Source organism: Anabrus simplex, chromosome 5 (assembly GCF_040414725.1).
Source record: "Anabrus simplex isolate iqAnaSimp1 chromosome 5, ASM4041472v1, whole genome shotgun sequence".
In the NCBI taxonomy this organism is placed as follows: Eukaryota; Metazoa; Arthropoda; class Insecta; order Orthoptera; family Tettigoniidae; genus Anabrus; species Anabrus simplex.
Window position 1 is genome coordinate 185441096 of NC_090269.1, and position 24433 is coordinate 185465528.

General features: G+C 41.1%; 1 protein-coding gene across 4 annotated transcripts in view; it reads right to left on the reverse strand.

Annotated features, from left to right (window-relative positions):
• Positions 1-24433, reverse strand: part of ced-6 (PTB domain-containing adapter protein ced-6) — a 352928-nt gene that overhangs the window by 116802 nt on the left and 211693 nt on the right. For all 4 annotated transcript variants that reach the window (XM_067147219.2, XM_067147220.2, XM_067147216.2 and 1 more), the window contains exon 2: positions 22392-22489. In XM_067147219.2, the coding sequence (XP_067003320.2) occupies positions 22392-22461 (70 nt within the window). In that variant the 5' untranslated portion in view covers positions 22462-22489. The remainder of the gene's footprint in view (positions 1-22391; positions 22490-24433) is intronic.

The window sequence follows — 24433 nt, forward strand, 5'->3', positions numbered from 1 at the left end:
ACAAAAGATCACAACAGTGAAACAGGTAAACAGGACAAGGAATAGGTGCTAATGTACTTCGGACGGAATTACGTCAAAGAACAATCCTTTTCCATTAATTTATCAGGTTACTTCAAATACAGAGCCCTATGTTAAATGGATGTAGATAAAATTAGGCCTACAGAAGCCCTTTGAAGCATGGTAATGTTTAAAATTCTATGTTTTCTACGATGTTTTCTCCTGAATTTTAGTTCAAAGAAGTGTCGTATCGATGCAGGTAACTTTAACGAATAATGGGTAACGAAATACTACGGAAGGTAAGTTCGTGGACTGGCGACTACAGAGATATCCGCCAAAATAGTCGTCGGCGGCTATACACGTCTGTAAACGTCTGTACAGCTGTTGTGAACACTGCTTAAAAATATTGGCACTGAAGTCCTGTTCGGCTGTTCTGGCGGTAATTATCTCGGAGCGATGAAATATATGTCTACGTAGCTTCGCTTTCTAGCAAGCAAAGAGTAAGAAACCGCATGTTGAGATCAGGCGAGTATGGAGGGTGTGGGAAAATAGACCTATTTCCTCACCTGTTCCTCTCTGACAAGCATACAACTGTCAGGGGCATTGTTGTGCAGCAACGGGCAGTTATTTCGACGGCGAACACAATTACGAGGAATTTAACAGCGTAGTCGTCCACTTGCTTCAGCACCTGAAGAGTTTCGCTAGCGGATAATTTTACAGTTTACAAGAGAAACCACATTAAGTGAATTACTTTTGATAAGAAAAAAAAAAGGTTTGAAAGTTTTCAGTTCCACATTATCAATGTTTCATTTCAGTTCATTTTAAATGCCATTTATGGCTTATGTTTTTAAATATTGAAGGAGTACGTACAAGTTTCTTGCGCCAAATTTCATGATCTTTCCTGAGAAAACGCGGAAATTAAGGTAAATTATGCGATGCAGTAGAAGTTAATTTCCTTGAATCATATGTGAGAATATTTCAGAACTAATTTTTTGACAGTGCTGTTACTTCACGAATATTTTTTCTAAATTGGATAATGTGGTAAAAAGTGTGTAAATTTGATTTTATATTCTGGAAGGATCACTTCAATAATTTGTAACAAACCATTGTCTATAGAAAGACAATGCAATTTAGAAGTCAAAGGAATACATTTTAATACCATTAAAAGTAGGTTCCTGTACAAGCAGAATGATCACATGCAGTTTGAATTTGTACAGTGCCAAATAAAAACATTTAAAAGACTGCACAATTACAGTCAGTTTCCAAGGTGAATGTAGTCAGACTATTTTTTTTTTTTTTTTTTTGCTATTTGCTTTACGTCGCACCGATACAGATAGGTCTTATGGCGACGATGGGATAGAAAGGGGCTAGAACTGGAAAGGAAGCTGGCCTGGCCTTAAGGTACATCCCCAGCACAGACTTCTAACAACTTCAAAAGCGTGTTTGAAATATCAAAATTAGAGATTTGTTTTTAGAATTACGCACTCCACTAAACACACTGAACGCTCAATAATATATACTTTCGATAATCAATTCAAGGTCCAATTTCATGTAAAACTGTTCATTTCTGCAAGATTACTGGAAACGTTTTATACCACCATGACCTTGTTAAGGTCTGATTTGCGGTACAGAATCCGTATACTCCTACAATTATTAACACCATGGACATATCTTCCTTTTAGTTTTTAGAGCTTTATGCGATTGTCGCGAAGGATACCGGCATGACAAATTGAGCTAATATCGTGTAATATCACGAGCGATTACCCTGAAAGTAGCAGCTTCATTCTTAGAAAGTTCAGGGCATTGCAGGCCCAAGGAGAGTCTGGCGCCGCAAATTTATTTTTATAAGATCTTTTCTATCAGGCTGCTGTTCTCTCTGGACACGTCTGCGAGGTCTGAGTTATAAAGCAGCAGAGGAAATAGACCTAAACTATGGCACCTTTATTATTTGGTGATCCATAGACTTTCACATGGGCCGTGGATTTAGATTTTAAGACTCCACACCCACTTACTAGCCCATTCCCTTCAGTATGGTCACCATTCTTCAGGAGGTAATTTCTGTTCTTCCAGCGACTGATAAGTTTTAGTACAGTTTTGTGTGGTACATATGTAATTAGTCTAATTCATCTCTAATTCGTCCGCTGGACGTGTTAAAAGCAATTAAACTAAAGCAACACGAAAATAACATTTAAAACTTTTCTGGCTTTCTAGATTAAAACTGCTCTAGTATGGTTTCACTTAAAGACTTACCGACGTACAGTAGACAAGACGAGAAACAGTCACATATTACAAAAGTGATAACTAGTAATATTTTAATGTCCCTTCGGGGAGAAATGGAATCAAGACCAAACTATATTTCTTTAAGAAAAAAAATGTTCACATTAATTTAAACTAATGTAAAATGCCATCGAACTCGCTCCCTAAAACCAAATGTATTAAAGTTTGGATTTCAATTTCTTGGAATTACGTTACACCCGAGTGTATGGATAACACTCATCATACGCAATTGTAAAGCTACATTAAACCGAGCAGCCGGCCAGTCAAGTTTTGGGACTTGATGCTAGGATTCTCATCTGCTGTTGCAAATAGCAAAACTTAAACAGTTCAACATTTCAAATTATATCACAAAATATCGTTTATAAAGAAAATCGCAGACCGGTGAAGCGCTTTCGAACTACCTACCCCTCCCATGACAAGCAGGATGTACCCCAGCGATATAAGGTGCCCTTTAGCAGAGTCCAAGATAGAGTTTACTTGTGCCAGCTTGCAAGCTTTTATCTTTGTTATTCGACCTGCCTTGATCAACCGTTTTCCACCGATCTCGGCGGTAACTTTGCGAAGCTTTTAAAACAATGGTTATGACCTATAAAACTTTAGAACTCCTTTATAGATAGAATTCTTACAAAGCGAAGATGACAGTGTTATTTTTTCACGTCCCATTACGTACTGTAGTTTGAGTTTTCAAAGGTATGCCAGAATTTTTCCGCAAACGTTCTTTAACGTGGCAGTGTATGTACACAGAAGATGCTGACATGAGTAAACACCTTCAAATACCACCGGAATAAGCCAGAATCGACAGCCGAACTTTAGCTCAAAAGGCCAGCGCTGAGTCCGGCATGAGAAAAATTTAGGAGAAATTCTAAAATCTCTTCATTTTAATTCGCCAGTGATTTAGTTTAACTTCTTTTACACGTCAATTATATTATTCGATCTTTTGTATAAAACTTAAACATGACAAAAATTCGAACAGGACTTTAAAGTTGTGTGATAGGTATCGTCGAAATGAAGTACAGGTGACGCAAAAGTCTAAACATGTGACGAGGCAATACTTCACGAAATATTGGAGATAGAGAGGTAATAAGTGACATGATTGGCATGACATGGGGTTTTGCTACAAAAATAAAGTACACTAAAGCTTCACTCTAGATAACGTCAATATGCCGCGAGTGCAGGTGCATCTGACGCCCTCTCTCACGACAGCTCTTTTTATACTGTACACGGGTCTCGTGCGGCATCACTGACGTGTTGCTGTCCAGCGCCATCTGTTGGTTATTTTGGTGTCAAAACCCCATGTCATGCCTCTTCAAATGTTAACCGGCTTTTAGGTCTCCCGGTATCTAGTCAGCATAGGTTAGACAATTTATTGCTCACATTTAAAGTTAATTCTAAACAAATTTACACATCTTCAAGACAAAGTTGATGTGTAGTGGATCTGCCATCTGAGAAGCAACATACATATGGTATGAGATATATGCCAGCCAGAGTCGTTCGGCCGGGCTCCAGTAGCGCGGAACTCTCCTCACGATGCTGTGTCTCCCGAAGCCAGAACGCTTTTTGTAGACGCTTCATTCAATACTGTCTAACGTTTAAGGCCATTTATAGTTTATATTTCGCGGTATTTTGAGAAGACATTTTATGCGCTTCTTCGCACTCCGATTGTATCAAATGTTCATTTCTCTTCCCATATATTTTTGAAACTCACTGAAACGAATCGAAGGAAATCTCGCACAATATACTACCACGCCGGAGTCCGGAGCTACTTTAATAGTTAGTCACGTGGTATGGCGATTTTAGCACCTCAAGATGGCGGCACGAGGTCTCGCTGTAGGTGGGAACGGTACAATAAAATTATCCCCTGCCCAAGAAGAGACTACCTGGGCCCAGAGTCTTGTAACTTGGGAGTGTGTGTTTGCGACCACGGGGTCCTTACCCGAGTGCTGGCATTGCTTCCATTTGTGCCAGACTCTTCACTTTCATCCATACTATCAGACATTCCTTACTCAACTTGTTCTTTTCCCACCCAGACGACAATGCTGTGTTTTCGAGGCTAGGGAGTCATTTTCACTCCCTTCGTGGCCCTCTTCTTTCTTTGGTCGATACTGTCATTTTTCGAAAGTGTCAGATCTCTTCCAATTTCCTTCAGATTTGCGTGAATTAAGGATAGTTTCTCATCATCTGTGGGCGACATCCGCCGTGTATGGGAAATTACGTGTTATTGTAGTGGAGGATAGTGTTGCGAGTGGTGTCAGTTGCAGGGATGTTGGGACAGTACGAACACCTAGTTCAAGCCAGAAGAAAACCATTTAAGGCTAAAATGTCCGACGCGGCAAGGAACCTAACACGGAGCCCTGTGAACTGAAACAATTTTATTAGCTTTACGTCCCACTAACTACTTCAACGTCAGGCACAGAGGTGCCGGAATTTAGTTCCGCAGGAGTTCTTTTATGTACCAGTAAAACTATCGACAGGAGGCTGACGTATTTGAGCACCTGCCAAGTTGGGGTGAGCGAATCAGTCCGGCCCTGCGAACAGAAGGAGACTACGCTGACCCTTACGCTGACCCTTCAGCCAAGGAGCCGGACGTTGCCCAGTTGCAATCACCAACATAACGTCGGACTCTTGTTGCTAGTTCCATCCTCTTTACACTGTCGTCACACGTGTTTAGAAATTGTTTAGATTTAAAAGTTCCTTGTTTTTGTAACGCTCACCGGCCGAAGCACGGTTCAGAAACTTGAAAATGTCGCGAATTGATTTTATCTCCATTTCTCCCACTAAGTGAACTTTCGCTCCTGGCACGATCATTGCGAGGACTATGATCACCATGTAAATATATTCAGCGAACACGTTGGGCTTTTGTTGACAACTCGTGATATTGGCCTACATTCGGCTCTGCATTCCAACAGAACGAAACCTGTATACATCTTACAACGAATAAAAAAAGCTGCCTGAATACAATAGCAACCTAATGACTATTGTGAAATGAAGTTGAAGTTCTGTATTTACCCAACCACATCCAAGCACTCCTTAATTATACTACTGCCACGGTTTAGGCATTCGTAGGTCAGCAACCATTGCATTGAACTTGACATCAATACAGAAGACATCAGCCCCTCCCCCTAATAATTTCTAATATATTGCTGGGGTACACCAGAATCTCAGAACGTACTTACGGATCACAAAAACAAAAAACTATGCACTGTATTTTAAGTATCTTTTTCCTTGCAATACTGCAGGTTACGCTACTCCGCACGGCATTCTCAATTTGATCCTGTTAAGGGCATCATCAGATCTAACGTCTACGATCTTCAGGTCTTCCTCTAGATCAAGCCACCGTTTTTTCGGACAGTCTCGTGGTCAATTTCCTCCGAGTTGTACTGGAGAGCTGTCTTCATAACTGATCGATCTTCTCTTCTGGTACATGTCCATATCATCGCAGGCGAGCTTCTCGCAGCTTGTCAGAAATAATTACAACTCCGCTCCCTTGTCTGACGTGATTATTTCTGATGTGGTCGAATTTCGTAAGTCCTAACTACCAACGGAACATTTCCATTCCATTGCGGGTTCGCTCATGTCATGTAATCCTAATTTAATTAAATTAAAAGTGTGTGCGTTATTACTGCGCACTGCTCCTTCCCGCGTTACCCCCAGACCACCTCCACGCAGTGCTTCGATTGATTAATGTCACCATAGCATTTATATACATGTGTGAAGAGCGAAAGCCGCGAGTTACTGTTCGGTAAGTCGCTGATATTTTAAGCCGATAGGTTGCTCATTCCGGATGGTTGCTTTAGAGTTAGGCATGTGGCTTTTCAGGATAATGGGTGATCGGAGAGTGAAAAAGGATTTAATTTGCCCTATCCTTGACGAGCTGGATGAAGATGAGAGCGGGGAAGACAACCGTTCAGAAACTGAATCTGAGCAGGAAGACCCTCCGATGACTGAACTATTCACCCAATGACGATGGCTCTGAAGATAGACTGGTCCAGATTTACGAGCTTCTGTTGAAATTAAGCAAATTGAGCGGCCATCCGAAGAGAAATCTTACAAAGGAACTAGGAAGCGAATAACAGAAGGGACTACTTCAAACAGCTCAGCTTCAGCCTCTCAACGTGAGACGCTTGTCCAAAGGGGCCCAAAATCCAGGTCACCGGCCCCTGGTAATGGTACTACTCATTGGTAATGCAGCCCCATTGTGTTCCTCACATAATGCTACTAATTACTGGTAATATCATGGTTCCAAATCCATCATCCCTTAGTCTCCCCTTGTAGTCGCCTTTTACGACAGGCAGGGGATGCCGTGGGTGTATTTTTAGTCTGCCTCCCCCACCTACGGGGGTTTGGGTTCAAAGCAAGTGCCTTAACCATCTGAGCCACTCAGTCTGGCTTCAATAAATTTCGTAGTTAAAAAAACTACCTCTGTGAGGAGATTTCGGTGTTTATGACCAAGAATACACCCCCCCCCCCACCCCACAATATTTACTAGTAGGTGCCAACGAGGAATGTTCGTTAAGTGTCGGAATTGGTATGTTTCTACCGCGTAACTCCTAGGAACCGAAAACTGGGTGGAACATGAAACGGTCCATAAAAGGAAAAGTTTTGTTCTACACTAGTTTATTTACTAAAGCGATGAGTGACCAGGATCGTATTAGCTTATTGGTAGAACATCCATGAAACGGAAATTTATTTGTATGTAATAAATACAATAAGTTAATTCTTGTTTTGTGCTTGACCAGAGCAATAGACCAGCCACTAGTGGATCCTAAAGAACACAAGTGGAATTCAAGATAAAACTTTTTAAACAGCTTATTGGAAATTTTCTAGGTTGAAAACTTTTAGTAAGAGAAGACATCCGGATGCCCGAACATCTCCGAAACTGTTACATTCAATAATAAAGTTTTTTATTTTTATTTACAAGTTTGTTTAAGTCACACCGACACATAGGTTCGATAGGAAAGAGGCTAGGAGTAGGAAGGACGCGGCCGTTCCAATAAGGTACATTTTTCTGGGTGAAAATTTGAAACTACGGAAAACCATTTTCAGAGCTGTCGACAGTGGGATTCGAACACATTATCTCCCAAATTCAAGCTCACAGCTGCACACCCCTAACTGCACGGCCAACTCTTTTCGTTGAGTGAGCAAAGGGAGAAATGTAAGCAATGTGTGTATTCTCGCAAGACCAATTTTTTCGAATTTTGATCAACGAACTCTATTTACGTTTTGGTTTCATTTGTTAAAAATTACATTTGCAGCTTTAGTTTCTGGACAGTAGAATTTTTTATAAGAGTCAATTTTGAATCGGGTGGATGAATGAAGCCTATTTCATTTAGGGAATAGGCATCTATTTAAAAATGGATAGGAGATAACCCGATTGTGCAATGCTAACTCGGGATCTCACGTGGCGCAATTGATGTCCTAAACATGATTCAAAATGTTGGAGATAACCACGCACGTCTCAAAAGCATGTCTAATCTGAAAAAGTAACGAGAACAGACGTGACATGACTGGAGAAGACAGTTCGATCTATCGATTAAACATCACGTACACGACCAGATACGCGACGTGGTAGGTGCGATTTTAAGAGTTCCATCGATAGGTTTATGCTATCTTGGTCTACGGTAAAGTACTTCTTCAGATTACAGTAAACAGCTCCCCACCAAGACAGTTTTGACGTGACATTTAGTAATCAGGCTACATACATTCGATTAGTGGAACAAAAACACTTGCCTTACAGCTCCGGAACTACAGATTTACTGGAAACTATATTGAAGAAAATAGAGTAGGCATCAGTTGAATACACGGAGTGCTACGTGATATTTCAGCTTAGAACTCTGACCAGAAAGATTCTGTCATCTAAGGTTCAGTATTGCATTATGTCAACGAATTTTCATTCGAAATGATACATGTGCTGCGGGTAAGTATTTCTCCCCACAACATTGTTACATAACGGTATTTCGAGGCGCAGTGACGATTTGATTTGCGATTAATAACTCGCAAACGAAAATGTGGTTAAAATGTCGAATGAGAAACACTTGCCTCCTCACTTTCCGATAACAAAATCGTCCGAATCCCAAAAGAATAATATGGTAACAGAGGGGCCCTAAATTTGAAGTTCGAAATTGTATTTTAAAAATCTGCGATTTCACCTTCCAAATGAAAATTGCGAACTCTCATGCGGGCACAGTTAGAAGGCTCTCACTGACTACGATTGTTTTACGACTTGTGGGGGAGGGGAGGGGGGAAGGGGGAGGGTGAAGGGTGCGGTGGGTTATCGGAAATTTGTGAGAATTCCTTAATTTCCTCAACAAATTCAGACCCACGGTGTGTGTATCTTGATTCACTTAATGGTCAATATACCGGTCTGTTCCGAAGGCCTTATTCGATTACCGGTGGGGTTCGAGGATTTGAACTGCATGGTTAATTTCTCTGGCTCTGAGAACAGATCTCTTGATTTACATTAAACACACCACACTAACCATCATAGAAACGCACATCCCTCTATACGACTGGCGTTAGGAAGGGCATCAGGCGGTAAACTTGAGCCAAATCCATGTCCACCACCGACTCCCATCAATTGGGGAAAAAAGGCTAGCACCATCGAATAGGGAATCATGTCCGACATAACTGTACAATTAAGGCATTAGTTACTGTGTATGGAATTTTGGAAACTGCCTAATGTTTTGATATATTACCGTGTTTGGCATCACTGGAAAGAGAAATTTAAATAGGAGTGAACTGCGTCACCATCTCTCTCCTCGAAGTTCAACAAATTATAACCGCACTTAATCATAAGAAACTTACGCGCCGACTACAGTAGCACGAAATGTACGTAGTGGTACAGGTCGCGCATTCAACACCAAACCCCACAGCGCAACAGCCCCCGAAGGGCCTTGAACCACCAAGCGACCGCTGTTCAGCCCGAAAGCCTGGAGGTGTCGTGTGGTTGGCACTACGAATCCTCTCGGCAGTTATTCTCAACTTTCTAGACAGGGGCCGTATCTCTCTCTCAGACAGCTCCTCGACTAACCGCTGAGAGGACTTCCAGCCCTCTGATCCAGTGAAAATCCCAGACCTGCGGGCTCCGGGTAAGAAGCAGGTAGGCTAGCCGTACATCTTGGGGCCTATGCAGGGCGTTTTCGTGATAAGACTTTCAAGGATGCTAGAGGACACTTATCAATTTGCGACAGGGAACCCAGGTTTGGAAACTCCTTCAGTCGCACGTCTACAAGCGGGCCGGTGTCTGCCCTCACCTGCAACCTTCGAGAATCTGCTTTAGCGTATATCATGAGGGGTTGGGAAAGACGCGCCACGAATGCACGGCATATCGGACGAGGATAGGCCTGATTTAAGAGTGTTCAGATAATTTTTTAACAACCGTTATGTCTTCGTACCATGTATTCGTGTATGCATGCCCAACTCGTGTCCCGTTCCTCTACGGGGTCGAGTATGAAGCGAGATGAATCTTCGTAGCGATTTTTTACGACCGGATGCTCTTCCTGACGTAAACCTTAGAAGACTTTATAAGATGAAATTAATACGTGATGTGATAGTAGGGAGAGGACGAACCTCGGTGCCGGCACATAGCCGTGTAGCGTGTGTACGTAGTGCAGGTAAGTAAAGGTATTACACCAGATAAATAGAGAAATTGCATCTCCATACAAAATAATTTTAAGGGTTCTTTTATCCCATGTTAATGGTGTCCCAGAATAAATTAGTCATATCCGGCGAGCAAGGAGTTTTCGGACTGAGGTTCCCGACTTGATTCTTGATCGGATGGTGGATTATTTTTTTTGCTATCTGCTTTACGTCGCACCGACATAGATAGGTCTTATGGCGACGATGGGATAGAAAGGCCTAGGAATGGGAAGGAAGCGGCCGTGGCCTTAAGGTAAAAGCCCCAGCATTTTCCTGGTGTGAATATGGGAAACCACGGAAAACCATCTTCAGGGCTGCCGACAGTGAGGTTCGAACCCACTATCTCCCGGATGCAAGCTCATAGCTGCGCGCTCTAACCGCAAGGCCAACTCGCCCGGTAGTCGTGGATTTTAACTGCGTATAGTGCATTTCTCTGGTTAGCCGACTAGCTGTGCTCGCCTTAATAGAGTTCTCTCTGCGAGTGATATATGTGCTCTTTATCCACTAGTCATGGAAGTCTGTATAATCAATGAAACACCCTTCATAATTTGCTAGGCGGTCGAGATAAAACTCCTCTTGGCAATACTACCATCTACTTTACTGTCACAAGGAACATCATCTCTCCACTATGATTCCATTGGTCTTACTGTAGTTAGCACTGGCAACTTTTCAACAAAATTATAATGAACTAACCAGCTAACGCGCCTTTCCTCTCCCACACGACTTGCGTCGTGCGACAGTCCCTCGCCTGTTCTCATCCATGCATTTATGTTCTGTTGCACACCGATTTTCTGACATCAAGTACACGTAATATTAGGTACATTGCACTCGCCTGTCGTACACCGAGGTTCCGTACAGCAGAATGAGATTTTATCTAGTCACTCCAAATGCAGTAGACTGAACACAGACTCTTTATTGATAGTTACAAAAGAAACTAGAATACATTTCCTTTCTCACTATTCATTTTTAAAAAATAGCTTCCAGGAAACATTACTCGGAACTATAAATGAACAGTCAATTGGTGAAACTGTTCAGGGGGGAATAATTCTCATCTGTTCACACTACTACGCTGAAAGAACTTAGTTTCTGCACGGGGAAGTAAGACTAATTAAGCTACTGCGTAACATTTCGATTTTTAACTTCTAACATTTGACTTTTTCGATTTCAATAATTGTTGAACTTTATTTTTATAGTTTTAGTTTTATTTTATATTACGCATAGAAAACTGGAGAGTACAATCATGTTAGGCGTCTCAAATTATTTTACGATAGTTAAGGAAATACACGAGTCCAGCTATTTGGCTGAATGGTCAACGTAGTAGCTTTCGGATCAGAGCTCTGGGTTCGTTTCTTCACCGGGTCAGGGGTTTTAACTGCGTATAGTGTATTCTTCTAGCTTGGGGACCGGGTATTTGTGTTAGTCTTCATACATTTCTCTTCTACACAGAATACACCATACAACAGAAATACGCAACAGTGAACACATCCTTTTACATCGTGTGTGCGTCAGAAAGGGCATCCGGCCGTAAAACAGGGCTAAATCCACACCAAGTGCTGACAAATGAGGAAAATGACCAGAAAGATTGTTTTTGCTAGTGATTTAACTTCGAAGGTTTTCGGCGACTGAAGGATTGGGAAGGTAGCGGCCGTGGCCTGGTATGGAAATGGGAAACTACGGAAAATGATCTTCAGGGATTCCGACTGTGGAATTCGAACTCACCATCAACCAAATGTAAACTCATAGCTAAGCGACCCTAACCGCATAATGAACTCGCTCGGTTCACTAGAAATAATGAAATTTCGTTTGGGTAAGAGTACCACATCCGTTACATGAATATCAACCTGCTGAGCAACGATTGTAATAGAGAAGTTTTCTTCATTCTAGTGAGTGGCTTTCGGAGTCACCTCAGTCATCAAGACTAACTTCCTGGAGATCAAGAAACCTCCATCTTAATGGATGGATGGATCCATCTGGAATTCTTCCAGCCGGTTATGAAGAGTCGTGGTCTACATGGAAGAGTCTGAACAGGCTACGCTCTGGGGTCGGTCGATCTAAGAGCAATATGAAGTGGGGTGTATCGGAAGAGTCAACCCTCTGTGCCTGCGGAGAAGAACAAACCATGGCGCACCTACTTAACTGCAACTCCTGCCCTCTCGTTTGCACCATGCAAGATTTGGTGAAGGCCACACCAAATGGTCGAGATCTTCCCAAATTCTGGTCCGATATGATATAATTGTTACTTGAATATACCTCCAGTATGTTTTCACCAGTTAGGCCTATCTCTCATTCTTAATTTATATGATGTGTTGCTTCTGATACGAATGAATAAATAAATAATTAAAATTACCTTTCGGCATATTTCAGTTTGTTCCTTCAATACCTACTATCATAGATAAGCTACAGGAATATATATGTAACTTGGAATGACTGCGTCACTTTTCATTTAATTTTAATAAACTCATCAATTAGGAAGTATGTTCATTTTCAAGCAAGCCTATTATTTTCAAACTGCTGGATGGAAGGAAAGTTTTTCCTCGTTTGCCTTTCCTTTACAATATCGTCTGGAACAGCATTGTTCTAGTACTTGGGCCATAGGTTATCAAAATATTTTATATCTTGATCTTGTTTCTTTTACCGTTTGCCATACATTTAAAAGGGGGTGTAAATTCGGTCATTGAAAACCTAATACGAAAATAGCATCCTTATTTTATACTGTAATAAACAGAATCATGAATATTTCAACACTGGACATTCGACAAAAAGTAGTAAAACATACAATTAAAAATAAAAATTACAAAATTTTACTTATTTGGTTTCATCAATTGACTATTCATTATTGAAATTAATGAAAATCAGGAATTTCAGTACTGCACACGCGATTTGTCAACATTCCCCTTTTGACCTTTTATTCAATCCAGCTTTTACCTCGCGAAGATAAAGATGAGGAAGTTGACAAGTTTTATGAACCACTAAGCGAATGGGAGATTCCAGTGCGAGAGTTGGAAAAAAAAAATCCGAAGATATGAGAAGGTGATCGTTTAATGTACGGAAGATACGGAGCGAATAGGAATGGGAAGCGTTCAGTGGACTTTTGTGCTGGTATGGGATTAACTTTTATGAATACATCCTTCACACACGAGGCTATACACTGCTACACATGGGAGGATAGTGGCACCAGCGGAGTTATAGACTATATCACAGATTTTGAATTAAGGAAATCTGTTAGGAAAGTGCGCGTATTCCGGGTGTTTTCGATGATACACCACTGTCTGACCTGTAGTGAACTAAGTATATCTAGGCCTAGGATAGAGAAAGTAAAGACATTCTGCAGACAAATTAAAGGCAGAAAATCCCCAGAACGAGGAAATTACGAATACACTAATATGATTAGTGAAATGTTCAAGACAGCAAGGAGGTTCAGGATATAGGAAGGGAATGGGTGGCATATAGGGATGCTTAGTGGAAATAGCAAGGGAACTCCTATGAAGTACTGCGTGTTAAAGAGGAAAATATGGTAAATTAACTCCACTTCATAAAGCAGCAGGAATAGATTAAATGAGATCCGACATTTTAAAATATATTGTGAAGTCGAAGATAGAATGGCCTCACAGAGTAATAAGAGTAGCATGAGGTTTTTAAGGAACCTTTGGATTGGAGGAAAGCAGTGGTTGCATGTACTGTATATATAAACAAGGGAACAGGAAGGATTGCAACAACTAGTGAGGTATTTTAATTATTATACCAGACAAGGTGTTGACTGCCATTTTGGAAAGGAGGGTGCGGTCAATGAGAGCAAGATGGATGAAAACTAGTCTGGTTTTCAGGCCATAGAGTGGCTGTCACGAACAGAATTTCAGCATGCGTTAAGTAACTGACAAATTCTACAAGAAGGATAGATATGTTCATGTTTCGTAGATCTAGAGAAGGCAAATAAATCGTTTCATGCAGAAAGGGGCTTAGTGCAAAACAGCTTATTTTAAGGGTCGCATCAAAATATTTTTTAACCAATATATCGGCCAAATTACGTTTGGAACACGTGCATGATACAGCTCAGTTATGAATTGTGTAAAAGCATGTAGCTGTTCAGTTATTTAATTTCCATTTAGGGGCTGTAAAATTCACTGGACCTAGGTCTTTCTGCACAAATCACGAAACATTTAAAGAAAAATAGTGAAAACATGACAAAAATGTCAAGGTTAACTTAATTTGTATTTTAAACTGCTAACCAAATACGTTAAATATGATTCACAATTACGAACTATTGAAACACCACAACGTTCGTGAGTCACTGGACTGAGGCCCCCTTCAGTTCAAATAACGAACATGTACAGGCAAACAAATATCACAAAAACGTCAAGGTTAACAATATTGCTGTTAAGATGCAAATAATGTTCTTAAAATTTCACAGACTGTTAAGCTGGGATATCCGGAAAATAAATGTCTGAAATATTTCGGCCTGGTGACTCAGACGGAAGGTATGTCTTACACAGCTACAAAAAAGGAGAAGTAACTATTGTACTTCGAAACTCTACCCAATCTGCTGTAGTTAAAACAGTCCGTTACTGTTGACAGGGGCGTCGACTTTGGGGTGGGGAGAGGCAGATAATGATCGTAGGGGCAGATTGCCATTTTGCACAGCCACGCTTCAGTCCGTGACTGAGGGATTTTTCCTTGGATAGTGCTGATCTACTCGTTTATTGACTACCATAAAGCCGGACTAAAGACTTTTCAGCATGAATTAATGCTTTTAGGAGTGTGCACCACGCTGCTATGAAAAAGTCATTTTCGTATTTAAAAAAGTTGTCATTTTCTTCATGAAGCGATTCCAATGATAAAACTACCGAAGGAAAAGATACCAGCCGTACCGATTATATATTTAAGGGCAGGTGATTAAAATAACCTATTATAATTATTTGGGGATATTAGGTCGTGTAATAATTATCAACTGACGCGTTTCGGATCCTGCGACCAGGATCGTCTTCAGAGCACTAACAAAGCATAATGACAACTGTCGCTCCATAGTAACCAGGCTCAAGATACAGAGACCCAGCTAGAAATATAGTTCATTCCAGGGCCTACAGAGTCACGGAGAAAGATGCTGACGAGTTAACTATGGAGGATAGCTATGATCTACTCGGTATATAGCAGTCACCTTTGTTAAAATTATTCTGGCGTTTAGCAATTTATATCGCCACACGAATGATTCTAGGAATAAAATGTTTCTCTTTATAAATGACAGAATTTGCATCAAAAATTATGCATTGTGCATGTTCTGTCACAGCAGACTTCTCTGGCTGGCAAAGACGTAAGTACCTGCGATGTTCTTTAAACGTTGTTGCTACATTCCTACATGTTTGACCAACATAAACCGATCCACAGGAGCAAGGAATAATTCCAGCGCAGTTTAAACCAATAGGATCTTTGACAGATCGCAAACAATTGCCTATGATTATATTAGGCTTAAAAATGGTCTTGATATTGTGCTTTCTGAGAATATTTCCAATCCTATCCGTAACAGACTGTACGTATGGCAAGAAGGCCAGACTCAAAGGACAAGAATCACGTGACAATCTGTCTTTTGGCTTACGATGTATCACTTCGTCAATCTTTTCTTGAGTAGCCATTGCTCAGAAATGCCATGGTTACGAACTCAAGCTCACCGCTTAATTTATCCTCCTCACAAACCTCCCTTGCTCGGCTGATTAGGGTGTTAACGACAGCACGCTTTTGGAAAAAATGGTGATTAGAGGACCCATAGATATATATTAGTATGGGTGGGTTTACGGTAAACCGAATGACCTCAAGTTCCATCTGATTTTTTAGAAACCAAAACATCGAAGAACGGCAAACATCCTCCACGTTCAGTCTCCATGGTAAAATTAATGTTTGGACTATGCTATTCAAGTGATCAAAAAATATGGCTAATTCGTGTTCACCATGGGGCCAGATAAATTTGTCTACATGTCTCAACCAGATGGAAGGTTTAAGCGTGCAAGATTAAACACAACGCTCTTCAAAATCTTGCATATAGAAATTAGCGACGACTGGTGCCAATGGCGATCCCATGGCAACACCATCCATTTGTTCATATATTGTACCATGAAAACAAATAATTGGTGGCGAGGACAAGGTGAAACAAATTAACTATGTCACCAGGAAAGATTTTATCCAACGAAGACAATATGTCCATGATTGGAACCCTAGTGAAGAGAGACATTATCAAAATTGACTAGAATATCGGCATATCATAGGCAATTGTTTGCGGTCTGTCAAAGATCCTATTGGTTTAAACTGCGCTGGAATATGATTCCTTGCTCCTGTGTTTCGGTTTATGTTTGCTAAACATGTAGGAAGGTAGCAAAAAGGGTTAAATAACATCGCAGGTACTTGAGTCTTTGCCAGCCAGAGAAGACTGCTGTGACAGAAAGTGCCATACATAATGACCATCAAATAATGTTGGATGCAACTTCTGTCATTTATAAAGAGAAACATTTTATTCCTACAATCATTCGTGTGGGGAAATAAATTGCTAAACGCCAGAACAATTTTAACAAAGGTGACTGCTTTTCACAAGAGTTCAATGCTGATGTAAACATGGTATGCCCACGCCTCCGTCAAAGGAACACTTGATTCGCTGAGCGTGTAGTACCGACCTCCACCCAGTCAACGTCTCGTGATCGGACGTACAGGTCTGCGCATCACATACGACAACAGTGCGAAGATCTGAACTTCTGAATAAACGCCTAAACCTGGATTCTGTTCACTTAGTTTATTGAACACATTCACGATGCACTTCCTATGGTCACTTCTGAGCGGTTTTCCTCTTGTGCTTCACTACACGCGATGGTCCTACCTCTTGCTCCATTTCTCTCGCTATGAATACTGACACCGACGGCTGCTGCAAGATGCAACACCTTATCTCCACGCTGTACAGCTTGGGACGTTTCCTCACTACGAGAAGACTGCCTGTATTACACCAGGCCTTGTGCCTTAATTTCTCGTTATTTAATCACCATTTTATTAAAACAAAACTATATATATATACATACCGGTACATATAACATATTTTGATTTGATTACGTACTCTTCCAAACTCTCTAAATGTAATAAACTAAAATAAAATGAAATTAATGCGACGTATTACTTTTCTTCGAGCTCACATACAGTCGAGCGAGTGTGACTGTTGCTTCTCCATGTCCACGTGCAAAGACAAGGTGCTCCGCCTATTTGTTTACATCAGGATTAAACTCTCGTAAAAAGCGGTATACCCTCCATAGTCAACATCTTTCTCCGCGACTTTGCAGGCCCTGGAATGAACTATGTTTCTAACAGGGTCTCTATCTTGAGCCTCGTTACTATGGAGTGACTTTCCATTATGCTTTGTTACTGCTCTGAAGACGATCCTGGTCGCAGGATCGAAACGCGTCAACTGATATTACACGACCTAATATCCCCAGATAATTATCAATGTCATTTAGTGGCCGTGAAAGTTTATGTATTAAAAAGACGTATGTTGACAATTGGGTAAGAACTGAAGGTATACTTTCTTTGTTCAAGGTACATACAGAGGTTAGACCAGGCTGTTTTCTTTCAGCTTTGTTGTTCGTAGTGACAGGTATGAAGTGGCAGGGAGGGATTAAGTTACATGGAAATTTAGTGAACAGTTTGGTTTATGCAGACGCCTTGGTCTTAATGACACATTGTGCAGAAAGCCTGCTACACAATACCATGGAACTGGAAAAATAGGAGCAGTGAATGATGTGAAAAAAATTTCTAATATTAAAGTGATAGTAGGAAAGAAACTTGAGAACAATTATGAATGGAGTGGATGGATGAAGCGGTACACTCAAGCCGGGTTCCTTAGTGTCATGCGAGGAGATGGAGCAAGATAGCTTCTCTGGGAGAATAATGGACCGTCACTGAGAGCAAGAGAAGAGGAGAGCAATAGCACGATGCTTACTCAGTACGTAATTATTTAAATATAAGAAGTATGGAAATAAACTAGTTCACTTACATACAGAAATTGCGGGGGCATCTAGTACATGTTGTGGGGTTTCCGCGGTTCACAGAGGCTTAGGAAGCGCCTGGATTGAATGGCTGGACAAGGAATTACTGGAGCAGAACTTAAATTCCAAAATTGTATTTCTTTACCAGTACTTTTCCTTTTTTCTAGTTTAAAACATAGAAAGTCTGAACAAATACAACAGGATATTACCGAGCTCGCCAGCTCTAATAATCTAAGGGACATAGAAGTCCGAAAATCTGGTACAAAAATAATTACTAGGCAGTTACTTTACATAGAAAAGAGCTTTATTGCTCTTGACAGGTACAACAGTTTACAGGAGCATGATTTTCTCCAAGAAGATACGGCAACTCAGGAGTCTAAGCTCCGAAATACCCTAGTCTAGCCTCGCAGTTTAGCAAGTTGTGTACAAGTTCACCCTTGCTTGAATTTTCACCCGATGAAGTTTGTACTCGCGATCGTAAAAAACCACTCAACCCGGTGATGCGTCAAACCCCTGTTTTCCAGCACTGCCTATAAAGCGCTACTGACATTCCATAACACTTCACAACTAACAAGGCTCGCTGAAGTCCATGTAGCCACCTGACTGATTCACGAACTATGACTCAAACTGTTTACGTTCACTCGCGATCGCGTCAGACTGCACTTTTTACAAAGGCCCGCAGAAGTTAGATGTAGCTCTGCGTGCTTCTAGGAACTTCCTCACAGCGTGCCTGAAGAATTCGGCAACGCTATTCTGCTCGCTGCCGGCCCGCCCACAGTCACCACTCGCCAGCATTGTCTTCCACCTAATAACACTCACGGCTTTCATTCACAACACGATCATCTCGAAGAAGAAATTGCCAAGTGGACGAAGAACGATAAACAACCTGTAAGTCCAACTGTCGTTCTACTGGAACTAGCCTTCAAGAATTCCACAGCAGGACTCTTCCTATTTGTGTGAGAATCATTAGGCTATTTCTATCCAACTCAACTCAGTACAAATATTCAAATGTTTTTTGTAAATCCACAAGTACTCTAGTGACATTGTACAGTAAACGGCAAATTTATATTTAATGGGTCGGACAGTTACAAAAACATCTGAATATTTTGTAAACAATACATGCAGCGACAGTGTTCAGTGTTATATCTGAACGACGTAGGACCGATGTACCCAGAAACAATAGTTTTATCGGGATAACGTCTTCGGGTAATTCAATAGCTCAGCCATCTTGAGGTAGTAAAATCGCCGGGCCACGCAGATTACTGTGGTAGGACGCCGTGTGAGGCGTTTAGTCTTCGTGAAATCTGTAAGTATACAGTGAAAAAAAAAATTAACATTTGAGAAAACTCTGGTGCGAATAAAGATTTCTTTCGTGAAATTTCAAGACATACTGACAAATGGCTTCAAAATTATAGTACTCACATTCGAGAGGATAGTGAAGCTTCTCACTTCTATTCCGAATCAGCACCGTATCAAAAGGCTTATCGGGCGTCTCGAAGTTAAGGCCGCTAGGCAGCGTGAAGTTAAGTTCAGCGCTACTCGAGTCCGAGCCGAATACAATTTTACTCCCGAATGATAGAAAATTATTCGGAACTCTTGAATGTGAACAGTGACCAGCGTGATGATACTAGTACGCCCAGCGAAGTTCCCCGACTGCTACAAATACAGACCTTTCTTTGACATTGCAGTACCGACTGCTATTTCTTTGCATATGCATGTTCCACTTCAGATATTACAACTCTGTACCACGGCTGTCTTGAACGTGAGTAAATTTGTTTATGATTAACAACATGTCAGCAATAACATTTTAAACTCCCAATTTATTCTATCACGCGGCACAAATTTTACGCCAGAACTTGCGGACATGACTAACTCAGATCCATTAGGAATAGTTTTTACTGCAGATTAGACATTTCCTTTGTCTTGCTCAGTAAACAATAGCACGTTTTTAAGTGCGGGTGTGCTAACATTTACCATAACAGTTTGATTCTGAATAATAAACACGATCAGAGATGCATTAACTTCAGTAACTATTAATTTCATTTTGGATTTGGTTTTTTTACAATTTGTTTTACGTCGCACCGACGCAGATACGTCTTACGGCAATGATGCGATAGGAAAGCGCTAGGAGTGGGAAGATAGCGGCTCGAGCATTTGCCTGGTGGGAAAATGGGAAACCACGTAAAATCATCTTCAGGCCTCTCGACAGCGGGGTTCGAACTCACCATCTCCCGAATGCAAGCTCACACCTGCGCGACCCTAACCGCATGGCCACTTGCTCGGTCATTTTGTATTGACGTGTAACTCTTAAGTTATCTTCTTGGCGTCTAAAATGTTTCTACTTTATACTATCATACGGTTTTACATTTCAGAAACTATTTTCGACTGGCAGCAGCCACAACTTATGACAGCACAGAATTTTGCTCTTCGTTACGAAGTTATATTTAAGAAATACGTAAAACCAGTTACAATGATACGGTTAAGTATTTCTGACGAAGTAAAAAACATTCCTCATATGGTAGCTTGTACAATGGCGGAAGGCACGTGTTCTGCATGTCCTGAGTGGGACAACTCCATCTGTAACGCATCAACTATTCTCAGAACCCTCCTGCGCAGGAAGCAGTTTCTTGGAATTCTGCAGTTTGAAAACCAGGCTCCTGGCATTTCGAAGGCCATCCGTATAAGTATTTACGAGCCGTCGCCCAAGGAACTGCATTAAAATGAGAGGCATTTTATTACCAACCACCACTTATGAGACTAGTGTAGCTTCACCTGCATGTGCACAAGTCTTCTAAGTTACCCTCTCAGAGTTCAAGGAGAATCTGAGTACCCCATCTCGACATTCATGTATGTGTGAAAGCGATCAGAATTTTTAATACTTCCCGAATTTCTCCGAATTTGTTCAAGTTCAATTAAGAAACCTTCGAGGTTTGAACATGATTCAGTTTTTTTAATGTTATTTGTTCGGGGCGCCGACCTATAGAGATCTTTTGCCCCTACTTGCAACATGCGATATGAAACTGCATGTAATTGGAATGGAGGAAGTGTTGAGTGTTGAATGTGAGGAAAGGAACATTAAGGGAGACACAAACACCCAGTCCCCATGGCATGGATATTAATCATTCACAATTAAAAACCCCTGATCCATCCGGGAACTGAACCCGGGGCCGCCGGATGACAGGCGGATGCGTTGACCCTACACCGCGGGGCTGAACTTTGTTAAAATTTCTTTTATCATGTAAAGAATAATTCAGGATGTGAGCGGGTTACTGCTACGATTTTTGTTCATTTTATTTTTCTGAAAGAGAATAGACGTTTTGTACACTTTAACATTTTGAATGCTGGAAATTAAGACCGAAGTAATTCAATATTAACAATTTAACAAATTATTACAACCCAACTACTGCATACAGCTATTCCATTGCCACCTACTTCCTGGCCAGGAAACTTGTTTGGTTTAGAGGTATGATGGAAGTAGAATTACGCAAGGAAGGAGTTATGAACCTGAGTGTGGAAGGGAACGATCTCTTTGTGGAGTATTTATTTTATCCCTTTTGATGTGACGACTCACAGAGTTAGAGTTAGGAAAAATAGCCTGTTGATTCGTGTTTCAAGCAAATTGTTTGCAACACATTTCTTTGCAATCATTTATGAAAGGCTAGGAAAACAGATAGGGAATAGAAAAGGGTCTCTATTCCCTGATTTCGGTTAAGTTCCTTCGGCTTGTTTGCAATTTACGTTTAGAGAATGAAATTTAAATTTTAGAAAATGAAGTTACATTACAAAATATCAAACTTCCCCTCGAGCTAGCTTTAAAAGACTATCAGATTTTAAACTATCTGCCATTACCTTGAGCTAGTGGAAATCCCGAAGATGGACGAGCCCCACCCCCGCCGCCGTTACGAAAAGGCACTAGACTGTAGACTGGAGCAATCACAAAGACAACCTGGTCCGTAAATGGGCCTTATGGCCGAGGGGAACTTACAGAAAACACTCTGCTAAGGCCCTGAACCCCCCCCCCCCAACTCATGATAATGAAATACCAGAAGCTTTTGATTGGCCGAAAAATAAATGTACAAAAAAATTTCATTGGCCAACATCTTAAGTTGACGGGAAGAGAGAAGTGCTGTAAACTTTAGCACACCGAAAACATAGTATAAACAATTCAGTTTAGGAAACCTTAAAATACAAAACTACTCTAGAATTTTAATAGTTCATCTTCACACCAGAGGGCACAATATAAGTTTATAATTGCAACATCTGTTGAGAAATGTTCAAACACTGTGTACTAGTTGTTGCAAGCTTTATATTTCAGATCGCATTCTCCAAGAAGCTTAATTTAAATGCGCGGAGCGGGTGTACCTCCGGTACAAAAATATCACACGGGCTAGGTGGTTCTTAGCGTTCTGTCTCTAAGAAGGAACGCAATCTTTCAGTTTCTTAATGTTAGAAGTGTAGTCGTCATTGTCTACTTACCTCCCTTGTTGGCCTGCTTGTTGTTTGTGTTGTTCTGCGCCCACTTGAGGAGCGTGGAGTTTCTCATCATGTCTTAGCGGCCACCGCCGTTATACCGCCTGCAACAAGATAGAGACTTCCATGAGGTTTTCCAACAGTTTACACTGATGTTCTTGCTAAAATTCATGCACAGGATATTTGACTATTATTCATTCGTAAGATACAACTTCAATGCGGTGCTGTCACTGGTCGTGACATTGACAAAATATGTGAAAACTAGTCCAACAGGTAACATGAATGTAACTTTTCAGTCTGTCGAATACATAAGTTCAATATAGATAGTACACTAACATACTTGTAAAAAACACAAACAAGGAATTAAAAATACACACTTAAAGAATGACATTTCTCGTTCTTGAAATATCAGATTCTATCAAAACACTCAAATATTTAGAATATTTATGTTTATTTTTGTTTAATACTTAGGAACTTGCAGTAAATGCTTGAGTAGAGACAAAGGACATCATTAAGATCAGTTCCAGACTTCCTGGTATTAAACAAAGTTGATTTCTCGATTGTCATTACCGTAAGACCCTGTACGGCAGTACGGCGGCATCTTGTTATAGCTCTATTAGCACCCAGAGGACACGTGTAGGGTACTTTTAAGCTTAAGGTTGTGCTCTGGATCACTGGGGCTGGAAAGACTCTCCAGGTTGTCACTGTGGTGCTAAAGTGCAAACCATCCAGCACATTCTGAAGGACTGCCCTCTGCAAGCTTTTACTGGTTCCATCGAGGACATTCACCGAGTGACCCCTGAGGCACTCTTGGCTGGAAGAGCTGGACATTCCTCTCTAAGAAACTGAAAGACCCCCCCCCCCCACATTAACCTCTTGACGTGGAGTTTGTATATACACTGTATACAAAGTGGGTTTTTTTTTGTGCCTGTTAAGAACTTTGTAGTCGATTGTCAACCGTAGCATTATACGCTAAATAACAGAAATAAATATATGAGTGTGATTACATAGAATCTGATTATGTTCTTCCAAGGACATAGCACGTCAGTCTTTTAGTAGTGCGTGTTTCATAGGTGTGTTATTGTGTGATGTTTATATTTAACTTTTACGTTGGACTGAAAAGCTTTTGCGTTACACTTAACTGAGTCGACATCGGAGAGAATGGCTTTCTTCCCAACATGGAAACTTAATAAAATGTGACAACATTTACGACAAAACAGCCCAGTAACTAATATTTGAATATTGAAAGTTGGCTTGCTGTATAAAGGAGCCAAACATATAGGTCATCTTCCCCTATGAAAGAAGTTTATCATTACTGCAAAACGCTTTATCTGATAGTACATCAAGCTCTTCTTGATATATAACTGAATAGGGTTGAGTTGTGATTTTCGAAGATTCGTTGGACTGTTGGTTGCTGATCTCAGGAGTGTGAATGAAAAAATATTCGGACCCGTGTATTGTTACGTGCCAGCCGTGTGGTAGCCCCTTTCGGTACTTCCTGGAAAAGCGACCGGGGAGCTCCCAGCCGGCCTTGAGGGCATGGCTGGCCTTTCTGTGCACTGTCCTCTTCGTGTGGTTTCCCCGTGCGTTTCTGCGAGGTGTAACGAGAAAGTTCCGTCGCTACGCACATCGCAAATATTCTAGTAGACGCTACCCAAGCTATAAAACTGAGGCTAGCCGCGAACAGTCAGTCTGTTTAACGTGTTGCGGTTCGGTGGCTTGGCTTAGGGCGGTACTGGCTGTCGCAAGGTTCCACCGGAGTCTGACCAAGAAGTGGTTGTTGCGTCCGATTGTCTAGTGAGCAGGTGGACTGAGAGCGTCTGTTAACTGCTGCCAGGTCCCAAAGGAGCGAGCATCGTAGTGTACGGAACGGAACTGTGTACTGCCTTAACGGGTAAAATACACGCAGACTTCGCCGGAGGTAAGTCTGCGCAAACAAGTCTCTTGTGACAAGTCTGTGTATGGCCGTTAAGTCTGCAGGAAAAAAGTCTGCAAGCAAATTGACATTATGGCGCTGTTTGAATTCAGCCCGACACTTTGCGACGAAA